The following is a 14,779-nucleotide window of genomic DNA, read 5'->3' as shown; positions in this document are numbered from 1 at the left end:
TATTATTATTATTATTATTATTGTTATTGTTATTGTTAAACCAGGTGTATCAGTGGTGCTATGGGACTCTGTAAATTTAATGATGTCGAAGGACAGCATTATTAATTTCTTATTTTATGCCTATGCTTTTCTAGTGAACCATTTAAACCCTAGCTGCCCTGCGACTTTAAAGGGGTGTCAAAACAGCAAGAGCTTATATTACACAGAACTTTTCCTTAAATTACACAGTGACATGCAAGTCTGGGCAATTCTCTTCTTTTTGCAAAATAAAATGCAGCTCTCACAGTTCTGAAATATTGTTATGAAACAGAGCCAATATGTTCCCATTTTCAAAGGGAGGCACAAGCAACTGGGTTTTGGTCTTCGGAAAGTATGACAGAATATTATTCATCTGTTTGCTTTAAGGGATATCTGCCAAGTAAAAACTTTTCATTTTATTCTGTGTGAAGCTTGAACATGAGTACAGAACAAAATACAATTTATTTAACAAGGTACAAATAATTTATACATCATTAATGCATGTACAGAAGGGTGTATTGGATATGTAATAATAAAAATAATTTATTGATACACCTTTTAATTAACTGCAAAGTTTTCTAGAGCATGTTTCTTCCCTCCCTGCTGTCACCTATCAGCATTCATTATGAACTCAACTACCCTAAAGCAACACCCTCCATAACCCCAGTTTTGGGATGCAAATTTGTAGGCGCATGACTCCAGTGTTAAGCGGGACCCTTTCGGTGCAGCTCTTGAGCGGGCACACGAGTCTCCCTGGGTGCCGTGCGGCTCCCGGCTGTGGCGGGGTGACGGGAGCTGAGCCGTCCACTCGCGCTTCTGTTGTCCGGCTGCAGCAAGCAGCAGTTTTTCCTCGGAATGGAAGGGTATGAAGCGCTAGGTTGTCTGAACTAGGCAACGTTGGCTGCATTTTCCCGTCAGTACTCTGCTGTTGGATATAAATTATTTAGATAAACAGCTCTGACTAGTTTAGTGCTGTGGTAGAATTTTTTTTTTTTAAGCAAGACAAAATGCCTTTCACTTCATAAGTGAAAAAAATGTCTGGACAGTCTTCACACCGAGCCAAAGATAGTCCATCTTCACTTGGTAGATCTCAACGATAATGCAGCATTTATTTGCTTTTGCTCTTCAGCTCGGTTAATCTTCATAAATCAGTCTGGCTTTGCATGTACACCTTAATCCCGTGCTGGCTTTACACGGCCGCCTTACAGTGTCACTGAATGTCACGATGTCCTCTCACCTGCTGCTTTTTTTAATCCTCACTGCCTTTATGTCCGCTCATCTGTTCACATTGCTGTCAGTTAGAGATTTGGTTACCAAAATAATGGTAATCCAATGATCCCGTCTAACAACTGACCGACACATAAGTATATATCGTAGCAGGCTGCTGTTGGAATAGGCATTGGGAGGGAGAACGATGCTCCTACCTCTTGTCTTGGGACACTCACAGCATTTGGGACTTTGTCTTGCCTTGTCCTACATCTCTCGGTTGCACATTTTTGCTCAAGATATCAAAATTAGTCCTGTGTTTATGATTCTTTCTTGTTGCGTACTAATTCAAATCCTTCTTAAGGCAAAAGAGAAAAAAGGAGGGGAAAAAAAGAAGGAAGAAAGAAATCCATGGGGTGTGGTAGAAATGACCACACAGTTATACCATCTGTGGAATATGTATTTTTAATACATTGGATATTGTAAAAATAAATACAACATGATCTCACAAGGTTCAGTTTTTCTACTAACTTATTAAATACTTCTGAGTGAACTCATGCTAAAGCCTGGTTACAAAGCTTTTGCTAAACTAAAGCAAAAAAAAAAACCCCACCAACACATTGTTGACATTTTCTAGGACGTTGTTTAGATTCGGGCAATGTCTGGTAATTTAAAAAAAGACTGGCAAAGAAAAGGCAGTATCTTGGGAAGTGGACTTCGACAGAGAATCTTGCAGAAATGGTTTGTGTTTAGAAACTGGACTGCGGAGGCACTTTTGGATGAGGTGGGTACCGTGCGCGCCCTCCAGACTTAGAGTGAGCTGGTAAGAAATAAATCGCAAACTGATTGTTATTATTGCTTTTCCACTGCTGCAAGCTACTTTGCCTGGTTTGCATGGGGATGCCTAAAAAGCTGCTGCTGTTTCAAGCCAGAGGCAATTAGAAATTCTCCCTGGTTTCAGCCTGCAACAGAAAGGCGCTGCGCTGGGAGACAAATCAACCTTTCGATTCGCCAGAGCCGTCATGCCACGAGCAGATGAGATGAAGAGATCTCTCCAGCTACGGCCCATGTGACTACCTCCTCTGGGATCCCAGTGCAAAGTCGGAGATTTTGGTGCTCTCTTCCTTTCCTTTCACATTTTATGCACTGCTGTAACTCCCAGGAGAAACAGCAGCTCTGGGGAGCTTCTATTAACGAATCGCTGTCTCGGGCATGCCTGCTGTGCTCAGTCCTGCTGCCTGTTGCTGCTACTGCGTTCACCTGGAAAAGGGCCAGGGCGTTTGCGGCGTGCAGGAAGCGGCAGACATCAGTAACGGGGTAACCTTTACAGAGAGCAGCACCTCCGTCGCACGTACGAAGCACCCCTGCCGCAGTGGTGCCGGACACAGTGATGGATGGTGTTCGAGTCTCAAACCGCTCTGCCTTTTGTGAGTGTGCTTTTTCATTCACCATTAAGACCTTTGCATGTGGAGCTGTAACCACTCTTTTGCTTTCATGTTTATTTCTTTAGTATGCCCAAGTCAGATGGGGTGAAAGAGAATATCCTGGACAGAAGAGAAGGATCTTGCTGTGCACTTAGGTAACATGGAGAAAGCCATTGGGAGGATCTGAGTGAGAAGCAAAGGAAAGGAGGAGAAGCATGAACTTGCACTGGCCATTGTTTGGTTTAGGGGACACCTCATCGCTCTCTACAACTACCTGAAAGGGGGTTGTGGTGAGGTGGGTGTTGGTCTCTTCGCCCAAGTAACCAGCGACCGGACAAGAGGCAATGGCCTCAAGTTGCGCCAGGGGAGGTTTAGATTGGATATTAGGAAAAATTTCTTCACCGAGAGAGTGGTCAGGCATTGGCACAGGCTGCCCAGGGAGGTGGTGGAGTCGCCATCTCTGGAAGTGTTCAAAAACTGTGTGGATGTGGCACTTCAGGACATGGTTTAGGGGACATGGTGAGGCTGGATTAATGGTTGGACTTGATGATCTTGAAGGTCCTTTCCAACCTAGTGTTTCTGTGATTCTGTGATGATATTGTTACCATTTCAGTATGGGAAAAAGCTGCTGGTGACCCAGGGTTGACAGATGCAAATATTGCTAGCACAAAACAGAAGAAAAATTAAAGAGGGGAAAATGAACCCAAGCGGTGACAGTGAATTCTTTGTCAATTTGCAAATTTTTTTGTGTGCTGTGACTTGGTGTCTGCTTCTGGCTGTGTCTAGGTGACCCTGGTTGAGACTTTTGCTATCTTAAACCCTATGTAAAGGACAGGGTCCTTTTACTCATACGGGCGCTTACTCATATTCATATGTACCCAGAGAGACATGAAGTACCTTGTTACGGTGCTGATCTTTCTATGCAGCCTCTCTAATCTCTAGAAAGAAAGATGCTAGTCAAGTCTGGGCTGCATGAAGATCCAGTGCATCCTGTGTTGATGCAGGCTCTAGGTTAGGTCAGATTATGTTAGTGAATTGGTGTGGACACCCTTCAAAGCTCTTACTCGGTCCTTAAACTTTGTGCAATCAAATACCTAAAGAACCTGAGTCTAGTGTAAATTTAATCCATGGTACTATTATTACATGAAACCAGAAGTATTGTCGCAGGGGGAACTGCAGCGGGCTCTAAAAGCAGTGGGCAAGCTGCAAGATAAACATCCATGCTAGAAATGTATTTAAAGACCCAAACAGAAAACACAGTGGAAACCAAACCTGAAAAGAAATAATCTTAAAACACTACAGTGCTGTATCATCTGTTGGTCATTAAAACCTAGCGCTTTCCTTTTTTTTGTGTAGTCTTCTCTGGTCACCAGGGCTTTGCGGGGTGCAGGCAGCAGAAAAAGTGTGAGTCAGTTGAGGGGCAGCACCCAGACCCCGAAACCTGTGCGTAGTGCTGAAGTTGCTCCCACAAGCTGGCGTCCGCGGGTTTCACCTGCTGACTGCTTACCTCTCTAGGTCAGCGCAGAATTTGCACAAGTGATTAAGTCCATCCCCAGTCAGCAATGCCTGTGGGCTTAGATTGACTTCCATTTCATTAGGACTTCAGCTTGCCTGTGAATTTTAACACATTAATTGCTGAATCGGGCCGAATTTACCTCCCGTTTGAGCCAAAGGGACCCATCCTTTCTCTTTGGGTAGAATCAGATCAGGACCATGAAGCGCGTACACAGTTGAGCAGTGATGCTGTGATTTGCTTACAAAAAGCATGTGAGGTATGCAAAATGTGAATTATGTAAAAGGAACTGTCGATCTCAGCCTTGATCCCAAGAAACCGATAGCTGTGTTTTAAAGCCAGCCGCCAAAGCGGCTGCCAGTTGGCAGCAGGAGGTGGGGAATGTGTTTAAGCTGTGTAGGAGCTCTGCATGCTATTGTGGGCTCCGTGTCAGGCTACGGCTCTGGTTTTGGATGAAACGTCTGGTGAGCAGAGGGTGTTCAGCCTCGGCAGTAATCTGTTCAGCGGGAAACGGTCTTAGATGGAGAGCTGGTGGCAACCCCCCAAAAACACTGTATTGTGGGGAGCAGCGGCTCAGGGAGTATCTGTCTGGCAGAGTTGCAGCTGCATTGGCCGCAGCGTTGTCTCCAGGGTTGCCCCGGATATTGCTGGGTGCAGCTTTGGTTGCACGTCAAGGACCAAAGGGTTGCCCAGGTAGGCCCTAAATATTAGATATAAACATCTCCGCACTGAGCCTTCTCATAGAAAAGAGCTGCAGGAGTGAGGGAGGGGAACGGACATCATGAAGAAATGCAGAGGCAAGAGGGGATTTTGTGTGACCCTGAACGGCGGACAAAGGATGATGTGGAAATGGAGCCAGCGAGTGAGACCTGGCCACTTGTCCATTGATGAGCATGTGCCAATAACTTCACCACAATGACGTGTTACCAGCCTATGTTCAGGACTCCTGTTGTGGGAGCTGCCATCTTGAGCTCCTGATAGCTGTCAGGAGCAATAGATGAACCTCACACGGCCCCGTACTTCCCTTCCTTCTCACCATGCTCCAGCGACCTGGCTAATTCTGTCGTACTCTGATGCTCCTATTGCTTTCATTCAGTTTATCCTTCTGCCCCACTGTGGAGCTGATTTCCAAAACAATTCAAAGTAGTGCCTGCTCCATTTGAGCTACTAATCTCATGTTTTACCTCTGTGAATTCAAGGCTGGCATGCAGCCCCGGGGCAGAGGTGGTGGCATCCAGGTTCTCCTCTTTACTCTAATAGTCACCTTCTGAGATTACCTCCAAAATCCTGCTCCTCGGGGCATTTCCATCCAGGTAAACTGGTGTCCCTGCTCACCTGTAATCCTTGCTATGTGCAGCTATTGCAGTTAAATCCTCTTTAGTTCAAAGGTGAGCCTCAGAGTGAGGCGAGTTTGCTTTGTTGATACGTTAATTGCATTGCTCCTGCTATTGTCTTCTCTATCTAGTTGTGTGCTTAAATTGCAATGCTTGATCACCTTCAAGAGGGGTTGCTGTTAGGTGGAGTCCAATAAATAATAAATTAATAATAAACTATATCCTATGGGGCAATTTATAAGAAAGAGTGGTCAAGCATTGGAACAGGCTGCCCAGGGAGGTGGTGGAGTCACCATCACCGGAGGTGTTCAAAAAACATGCACTTTGGGGCATGGTTTAGTGGGCATGGTGGTGTTGGGTTGACAGTAGGACTTGATGATCTTAGAGGTCTTTTCCAACCTTAATGATTCTGTGATTCTATGAGAACGGACCTTCAGAGCCTGCAGTAGCTGTTGTGGTTTTTCGGCTGAGGTTTCAGCTGTTTCAGCTGTTCCGTCTTCTCTTCAAGAACCAACAGACTAAAAATATTTTCGCCAGAGACGACTCCATGCAGAAACACATGGATGTGGTTGTATGTCTCTGTTTACATCTCGGTATCTGTGTTGGCTGGGTAGCATCCATTATCTGAGGCATCTCAGCCTACCATCGCTCTAGTTAATGAAGAATTTAATTGGCAGTTTAAAGGTTGTGCTTTTGCAATCCAGTTTTCAATGTACTTGGGAACATCTTGGGACCATCATCCAATGAAGCCTGGACCCCTTCCCGTTGATTTCTCAATTGATGCGAGATGTCTGTGGAAGGAGTTTCCACCTCTACCATCCCTCTTCCCCACCCCCCTGTCTTCGCAGTCATAAATTACTGCAGTTAATTCATGGTGTCTGGCTTCTCCCTGTGAACTGGAGAACAGCGCTGTGTGAATCCTGGGACGGTGCTCTGGAGCTGGTAGCTGAGGAGTGCCGGGAGATGTTCCAGGTGTCCTGGAAGGCGATCCTACCACTTCTTCCCACTAATCCCATTAGCTCGCCCTGGCCGCTGTGGCAGGGCGCTGGGGCGCCCGGCTGCAGGCTGGCCGCTTGCTCTAAGCCATGCACACAATGAAAGGGTGACTTCAAAGAGGCTAAATGTGATTTGCATTTCCCAGCTCTCACAGCCAAGGTCTTGAGGAGGGGATAAAAGTGTCTTTTGTTAAACTTAATGGCAGAGTTGATCAAAAAAGCTCTGAGTTTTCCCTGTTAATGGCATAGTCTGATTCCGCTGCTAGGCTTTCGCATCTGGGGGAGGATGAATTCTGCCAAAAACAAAAGCACACTAAGAAAGTGACCTGTTGCCTACCCAGCTGTGATCACACTTAGGGATATTCCGATATCATTTTTCCTAACTTGAGAGCCATATAGTAGCTACTTTGGAGGGGTACCAGCAGAATAACGAAGAAATTATTAGCAAATTTTCATTAGGCATCTGCCTTTGCCGGGGCCTCAGCAGAGCCGAGGTGTTTGCCTTTTCAGAAAACGGGTCCCAAATATCTCCAACTGGATTCACAAAGCAAGAAAGTCAAAGGGCTGATTCATGCAGTTGGGTGCATGTTTCGGTGATCACGTATGCAAACCCCTCCTCAAAACATCCATAAAACTATCTGTTGTGTGCCAGCACTTAGCTGTTGATTATCTGTTCAAAATAAGCAATGACTGGTCTGGTCTTCAGAGGTTTAGTAATTTCCTTTCTTTGCTTTGTTTGAAGAATATTGGCAAATAATTTCACATCTGGATTTATGTATTAAATGTCTCTTTTATTGCATAAAACAAAGCACCTAATGAAAGAAATCTGTCTATTTAACTCCTGTCTTAGCTTTGGTTCTGTTTTAGCAATAACTGTTACCACACTCAGAGAAGATTGAAGAAACATTTCCTATTTCAAGGGTATCAGTGCTGGGAGTGGTTTGCTTTTCTATATACACTTTAAATTCTGTCTCTGCTAGCATGACTCTTCCTACTGTGTTTATCAATATTAAGTACAAGTTTGGTTCAAAAATAGAAAACAGCATGTTAGCTGCTTTAAATAAGCATAAATCTCTTTTTTCAGGGAGTTTATGTTTTCTCTTCTAATCTAGGCTGGGTGTATTCCTGAATGTAGCCTTCCCTCTCATGCAAAAAGCATTCATTTCATACGACATTAATGCATATTCTGTCTAATCTGAAATGCCGCTATCTGTTTTTACCAGGCAGATGAAGTTTTTTTAAAAAATAAATATTCAAGATTGTACTGAATGTAAGGATACAGTCCTCAGATTCACTTTGGGCTCCTTTGTGAGGTACTGAAAACTACCTGCAGCAGTGTGGGAATCCTTTAAGGTTAAAATCATCCAGGGCACAAAGGCCGTGCCGTGCCCCCCGCGCTACCTAAAGACCATATAATCCCTTATCACAGGCTGTGAACGGAGGGGAAGGCGGCATGTGGGCTCCTGCGCTGGGTGAGCGTCACCCAGAACGAATCGCGGAGTGCGAGACAAACGCAGCTAATAATACAAGTGCCAGCTCCCTGTAGTGACGTTTTGTCGCAAAGTCGCATGTGAAATGTTTCACCCTTTTGTGTTTATGACCGATTTCAGGGACGAGTATGAAGAGGACGGTTTTTGCCAGCCCTACAGGGGGATTGCTTGTGCACGATTTATCGGAAATCGAACCATTTATATGGAGTCTTTGCACATGCAAGGTGAAATAGAAAATCAGATTACAGGTGGGTAAAAAATGCACTTGCTTCTTCCCCGCAAAGCTGTCTTTTCCCAAACAGCTGCTAGAATTTTAGAAACTGCAATGCTATTTTTATTTGCTCTTTATCCTCTCTTGCTGTGAGCTTCCCACCACAAAGCTCGCCCGGGACTCCTGTGTTGTGGGCGTCGGTGGAGGGAGTCATCTGAAGAGTGACGATCTGAGCAGCCTTCATGTCTCTGCTCATCCAGCTGCCCCAAAATAAACTAAAAAATGATTTTCGAAGGAGAAGGGGCTGTGTAATCACAGCTTCTGGGAGTCTGATAGCCAGGCTACTTTGTGCTGCTGTTACCCAAGCAGATTTTAAAAGCGAAGGGAGACCAGACTTAGCTGATTTTTACATGGTTGAGATCATTTAGGTGCTGGAAGAGCTGCATAAATAATCCAGCAGGTAGTGTTTTTCCTTTAGATTTAGTAAAGAACCATTTTTCATCATTTTTGTGGGAGATGCTGTGCTGATGGACATGCTGAATTCAAACTGAGGCCTCATAGTTATCGTGATACTTCTCTGATTTTTATGTAAATTAACCTTGGCCAGATCCTAGCCACGGTAATCATCTTCTCTATATTCAGATTTTCTCTTGCTGTCAGAATATTCCAAATTTCTCTTCCCCCTAGAGTGTTCTTCCTTTGTCTCCAAACACTGTCAGCATTGTGAAAAAGGCTTTTGCATTGCTCACACGAAAGGCCAATGGTTTCTATACAGCCAACGGTTCATAATCTCACACCATTTTGTTTGAAAAGTCATTTGGGATATTACGAAAGCCATCATCTTCCACGAAGGTACTGGTACTGGCACCCTGCAGGACCTTTGGTTTTCACCTGTCGGGCAAAAGGCACCCAAATATTATATGACTTTGCAAACATTATAAATTATTTTGGGGGAAAAAAACCCCTATAATTAGATTTGGGGGGTTGGTAACATGCATAACATTAATCCCGTGTTGAAAACCAGATGTACTTTTTCTGTCAGCAAAATCAGCATTGTTAATAACTTTTAATGTAATTAGTGCTTTGTATTTTTGGAAGGCCCGTTCATCACCTGAACATGTGAAAATAATAGTCGCAATAGGAAGTGAGGGTTATACTGGGAAGGCAAGAGCACAGGAGTAAAATTCCCACCGGGTTAAGTAAAATCCTTTTGTATATTTTACAGCTGCCTTCACCATGATTGGCACTTCCAGCCATTTGTCGGATAAATGCTCCCAGTTTGCTATTCCTTCGCTGTGCCATTACGCCTTCCCCTACTGCGATGAGACTTCGTCCGCTCCCAAGCCACGAGACTTGTGCCGCGATGAATGTGAAATTCTGGAAAATGTCCTGTGTCAGACAGAGTATATTTTTGCAAGATCTAATCCCATGATTCTGATGAGATTAAAGCTGCCCAACTGCGAAGATCTTCCCCAGCCAGATAGCCCTGAAGCTGTCAATTGTATCCGGATTGGGATTCCAATGGCAGATCCCATAAATAAAAGTAAGTGAAAACTGCCTGTTTCTCTGTGCAAAAAATACCACTGTGAAAAGGCTGGCTGTAAGGGCTTGTGCATCAGCATTGGAACTAGTGCTGGGCTTTGAAAGCTCGCAGACACCGTGCTCTCAAATTACCCGGCTCCCGCACTTCTCTCCTAGCAAGTCCAAAGTGGGTAGGAATTCAGAGATACTTTTTCATTGTTTTATTTAGCTGCCTATGAGCTCACGCTAAATGCTGTTTATTGGTTTCAGGTCTTTTCTAATTCATATGAAGTAGGAAACAATGACGGTGTAAGCATTTGAATACTGAGGAACACTGGTAGCTTCAGCCTCTCTGTCCTCCCACAGCAGCCCAACGTGCTCCAGCAAGACCATGGGTGCACTACAGGGGTGCTTGTCAGAAGGAACGTTTGTAGAGGCTGGGTCCATGACTGTCCCTGCCTAATACAGCCTAATTTTAGGCATAGCTGAGCTTGCTCTTTGATCAGGCTGGGCTGCAGCCTGTTCACAACCCTTATACATCTGAACAGTCAAATGTAAAACGTGGCTCCTACAAATTCTCCACTTTCATATGAAAATAATGGCTGCAATTCAGGTTCCCACTGTAGTTTTTACTTCTTTTGTGTATCTTATATTAAAATCGCTTGGCATAAGCTGTTTTCATTACGGAAGCATAAGCTTTAAATCCTCCCAGGAATGTGAATGCAAAGCAGGCCCTGCATTACAGCCGCAGCAAATTGGGAGCCCCTGCTCCCAAAACTGGGTTTACCAGCCCTGGGCCAGCAGCAGTGCGCTGGGGCTGGGGGATGCTGGCAGCCAACCCTCCTGGGGCGCAGCAGCCATCTGCCTTGCCGCCACCAACTGTTGCTTGGGATTTTTATTTTTATTTTTTTCAGATCACAAATGCTACAACAGCACAGGAGTAGATTACCGGGGGACGGTGAGCGTGACCAGGTCGGGGCGGCAGTGCCAGCCGTGGAACTCGCAGTACCCCCACACCCACACCTTCACCGCCATCAGGTACCCCGAGCTCAATGGGGGCCACTCCTACTGCCGCAACCCAGGGAACCAGAAGGATGCTCCGTGGTGCTTCACCTTAGATGAGAATTTTAAGTCTGAGCTTTGTGACGTCCCGGCATGTGGTAATTACTGACCTTCTTTGTGTTTCATTTTGGAACAAAAAGGGGAACTGTTTTGTCACGTCCATGCCGCTGTCCTGCAAAACAGGAGCTCCGAGGAGCTGTGCAGGAAGTGTCTGTTTTGAATCCCTGAAAAGAGAGCTGTAGGAAAGGCTGGCTACAGTGTTTGTAGCTAAAGCCACAGCATCCCCGCTCCGAGGAGACCTTCAAGCACTTACTGCCCATGCAGCTGGCTAAGTGGTGGCGTGAAAATATTTCACTAGGGAATACCTGAGCACTCGCCAGAAGGTGGTGAAGCAGCAGCGCGTTGCCAGCCCAAGTGTCCCAGGCTTTCTGGTTGCCATTATGATCAATACACCATCTTAGTCCAAATTAAATCGGATCACAGAAGTGGCACCGTTGACACTGATCCACAACGTGGTTATAAAATTTTCTCCATTTCACTTGTTTTATTAAGAGCCATTTTAATAAATGCAAACCTCACTTAACAGAGCTCAGGCCTTGTTTAAGAAACAGAGATGATCTTGCCAGATCCTCTTAACTGTATTTTAAGTTTGTGTTTACAGCCAATGTGTTTGGCTGCACTTTGGTTTTGCAAAATGAACAAAATGGAGATTCAGCTCTCATTTTATTCTGCTTTTCTAAGACCTGGGGGAAGTGGATGGAAGACCTGAACAAATGGTTCCTAATTTTTTTATCTGCATTTAGAAATAACAATATTGATACCATGCCAAGAAAAAAACTGCAGCTATTTGCATGGACAGCCAGAAATGCACCCAGAAATGTGCTGGAAATTCACGGTACAAAGTTTCTCCGAAAATTTTGTGGTGCCTACAAGTTGTCACACTAACATTACCTTTCCCCTTGGAAAGGAGATACCTTTTGATGTTACTGTTCGATAGCAGAACCAAATTAAATTATTTCTGGTTATGGTTATGAACATTCCTGCAGTGAGACATGTTCTGAGCCTGCTCCAAAGTCTTTTTCAATTAATGGAAAGATGGGAACCGATGCCAAAATGGGATCTAAATTATGTTCTTACTGAAAGAGTAGATCAGGGGAAAGGCAGACAGTCTGGGCTATATCATGTGCATCTCAAACCCTCTCTAACATTCATATACGCTTTTCAGAGTCCTGTGTCTCTGTTGCTATTACTTTGGTGCGTTTAACTTCTGTTATTTTTCTTCTTAATTAGGCACAGTGATAGACTGACTGCACAAGAATAGTTCAATCTATATAAACTGTTCCGGAGATCTTTCTCAGCCCTTCAGTACAAAAATCTGGATCCAAGTAGCAGTCAGCAGGACTCCCCTTAGCATACTGTTGGCTCTCGGCTCTCCACCCTGGGAGCTGCACGGCTGCAGGCGCAGACGCCTGGGCTGGTCGGGATGAGGAGGCGTAGCTCAGCCCCGGGGGATTTGGGCCACTCGGTTTGGGCAAGCTCAGGGGTCTCCGAGCTTTCTGTACTCCACTGCGTTGTCGCTGTACGACCTTCAGCCATGTGTATTTTGCGTTTTCCACAGCTTCTGGATAATGGGGTAATTAAGAGTTGATGGGGGGGGCTGCTTGCCAGGCCCCCTCTAGATGGGCCCTGAGACCCCAGGACTGGCTCAGTTGTTTGATCTATCTGAAAGAGCTGAAAGCAGGACGCTGTTGGATGTGTTGCAAAAGTCTCTGATTTGAACGTTTTACTAGATAATAAATGAGATAGGCTGTCTGGCTTGAAGAATTCCTGACAAGGCTTTTAATTACCTCTCACCACTGCCTTAAATGGTACTCGCTGTACAGCTGGGTTACATGGCATTATTATTCTAAATGCAGACAAATAGAGCTATATCAGGTGAGTAGTAATTTAATTGTTAAATGCTAATCTGCATATTGAATCCAAAATACCATGTGGGACTTGCATTCATCTGGTTTTGCACTGGCTGAAAGAGCCATTTCGGGCACATTTTAATAAGCATTGTGCGTTCTGCCTCACCAGGACATGCCTAGATGGGAAATGGATTTAATTAGGGTGGCTCCCAAGAAACCTATTAACCTAATGAGGCTTCACGGCAGGGGCTGCTACTTAATAAGAATAATAATTCCCTTTGACTGGAATAGCTCAGGTGATGAACTAGTGCCCAGGTCTCCGTCTGCCTCGTGCTGATGCTTTCTTTTTCTTTCTTCAACTGTATCTTTCAGTTGTCTCACAAGCTGCCATAGATTTGTTTCATAAAAAGTTTGTCAGCCTGAATATAGGAAGATGTGAAATGTGGAGCAATTCGAGTATGAGGCTTAGCAAAGACAAACATAAGAAGGTTTTGAAGGAGAGGGAAAAGGCACTGATTGCGTGTCTGTGCTAGAGGGCAGCGACTCGTGAAGGAAACGCGCAGTGGGTCCATGCTGTAGAGCTGGATGTCCGCTGAAGACAGGGCGAGGGCACACACTGACTTTCTGCTGGGCACAGGGAGACTGTAATGGGGACGGTACTTCAGTCCTCTCTTGTTTCCCAAAGGCTGTAGAAATATTTTGACTACCTCGCAACTGAAACCTAATCTAAAAAGAATGGTCAAAGAGAAGTGTGGGGAGCAGAAGGACAGTGCGAGCCTGTAAGAGGAGAGGTTGTGCATCCAGAGTGACATCCAGAACCATTTGAACTTCGCCTCTGTCACAATTTGAGTCAAACCCAAGCTTCAGATCAAGTTCATATTTAATTAAGTGCATAAAAGATATCTGTGTGGGCTGCTAAGCACTTCTACAAATCCAGCCTGGAAAACACAGGCAAACAAACTGAAATGACCCTGTAGGAATAATCAAACATCCCCATTCTGCCAGAATCTGCTAAGCCTCATGCTGCCGCAGATATTCACCATCTCCCTCAGAAACAACTGCGGCCACCAGTCCTGCAAGGTGATCACCTCCAAGGTGATCTTCAGAGTTCCCAGGGTGCCCTATAGTTAGTGTGTTAATCTGTGCATAATTATACCCTAAACTTTATGAATGCTCCTGGGAAGCACCAGAGCAAAGCAGGCTTCAGCATCGCCGTGCTCAGAGCACTCCAGCTGGAAGGTACGTCCTTGTCGACGCAAGCGGGTGCTGTGTGAACACGAGGACGCGAGCTCCTTCCCGAAGCCTCTCTTTCCTCTCCCGCTGCACCTTTCCTCCAGGCAACGTGCCCTGTGAAACCAGAGCCAGCTGGAGGGAGGTGAGTGTCTGATGTCCCGGCTGTGCCTTGCTGGGCACTGGTAGAAGAGAGTTTCACGTTTCTAAAATTAATCACCCGCTCCGTAGCTGTGAGGAGAGCTGTGTGCAGAGGGAGCAAATATTGCAGCTAGCATTCACACTATGTTAAATAAACCGCCTTCCCAACCTCTTCTGGATCCTTCTTTTTTATCTGTGCTCTAGCTTTCTTTTCAGCTATCATTGCTGTGTCCTTTGTGCCAGCATTTGCCACCCTGCTCAGATGACACTCTATTAGTGAATAGTTGGTAGAGGGATGGGTTTTCCCATTAGCCCGTTAATCCTACTAAGACCAAGTCCTAGTATGGAAGATTCTTTTTTAAGATTATGCTACAGCTTTTGTCTGTGTTCAGACTTTTTGAACCTCTTTCCTGGCTTCTGGGTTAAAAAACAGGACCACTCTCTATTTCTTGCCGTTTCTGTGCGTTTCTTCCCGTTTGCCAGATGTTCGCCATTTCTTCTGCTCTAGAGTCCCTAATTGTCCTGCTCCTGCACCTAAAAGTAACTAGAAAATAAGTTTTCAGTTGCACATTGTTTGATCCAGTGCCCTGAGTGACCACATGGATGGTTTGGCCAATGCTAGGAGATGCTGAGAACCGGAGGGTGGAAATAAATGAGGGGATAAAACTATTCTTTTTAACAGCTCCCCATGTTTCTCTTGGATTAAGGAAACTATGGCACCAAA

At 45.1% G+C, this 14,779-nt stretch overlaps 1 protein-coding gene across 1 annotated transcript in view; it reads left to right on the top strand.

Annotated features, from left to right (window-relative positions):
• Window positions 1–14,779, top strand: part of ROR1 (receptor tyrosine kinase-like orphan receptor 1) — a 55,653-nt gene that overhangs the window by 33,563 nt on the left and 7,311 nt on the right. Inside the window, exons 4-6 of the mRNA XM_010286860.1 lie at window positions 8,101–8,228; window positions 9,417–9,734; window positions 10,627–10,872. Of these exons, the coding sequence (XP_010285162.1) occupies window positions 8,101–8,228; window positions 9,417–9,734; window positions 10,627–10,872 (692 nt within the window). The remainder of the gene's footprint in view (window positions 1–8,100; window positions 8,229–9,416; window positions 9,735–10,626; window positions 10,873–14,779) is intronic.

The sequence above is a fragment of the Phaethon lepturus genome, unplaced genomic scaffold (assembly GCF_000687285.1).
Source record: "Phaethon lepturus isolate BGI_N335 unplaced genomic scaffold, ASM68728v1 scaffold15945, whole genome shotgun sequence".
Lineage (NCBI taxonomy): Eukaryota > Metazoa > Chordata > Aves > Phaethontiformes > Phaethontidae > Phaethon > Phaethon lepturus.
Note: the sequence above shows the minus strand (reverse complement) of the source record. Positions and strands in the feature narration are given on the sequence as shown.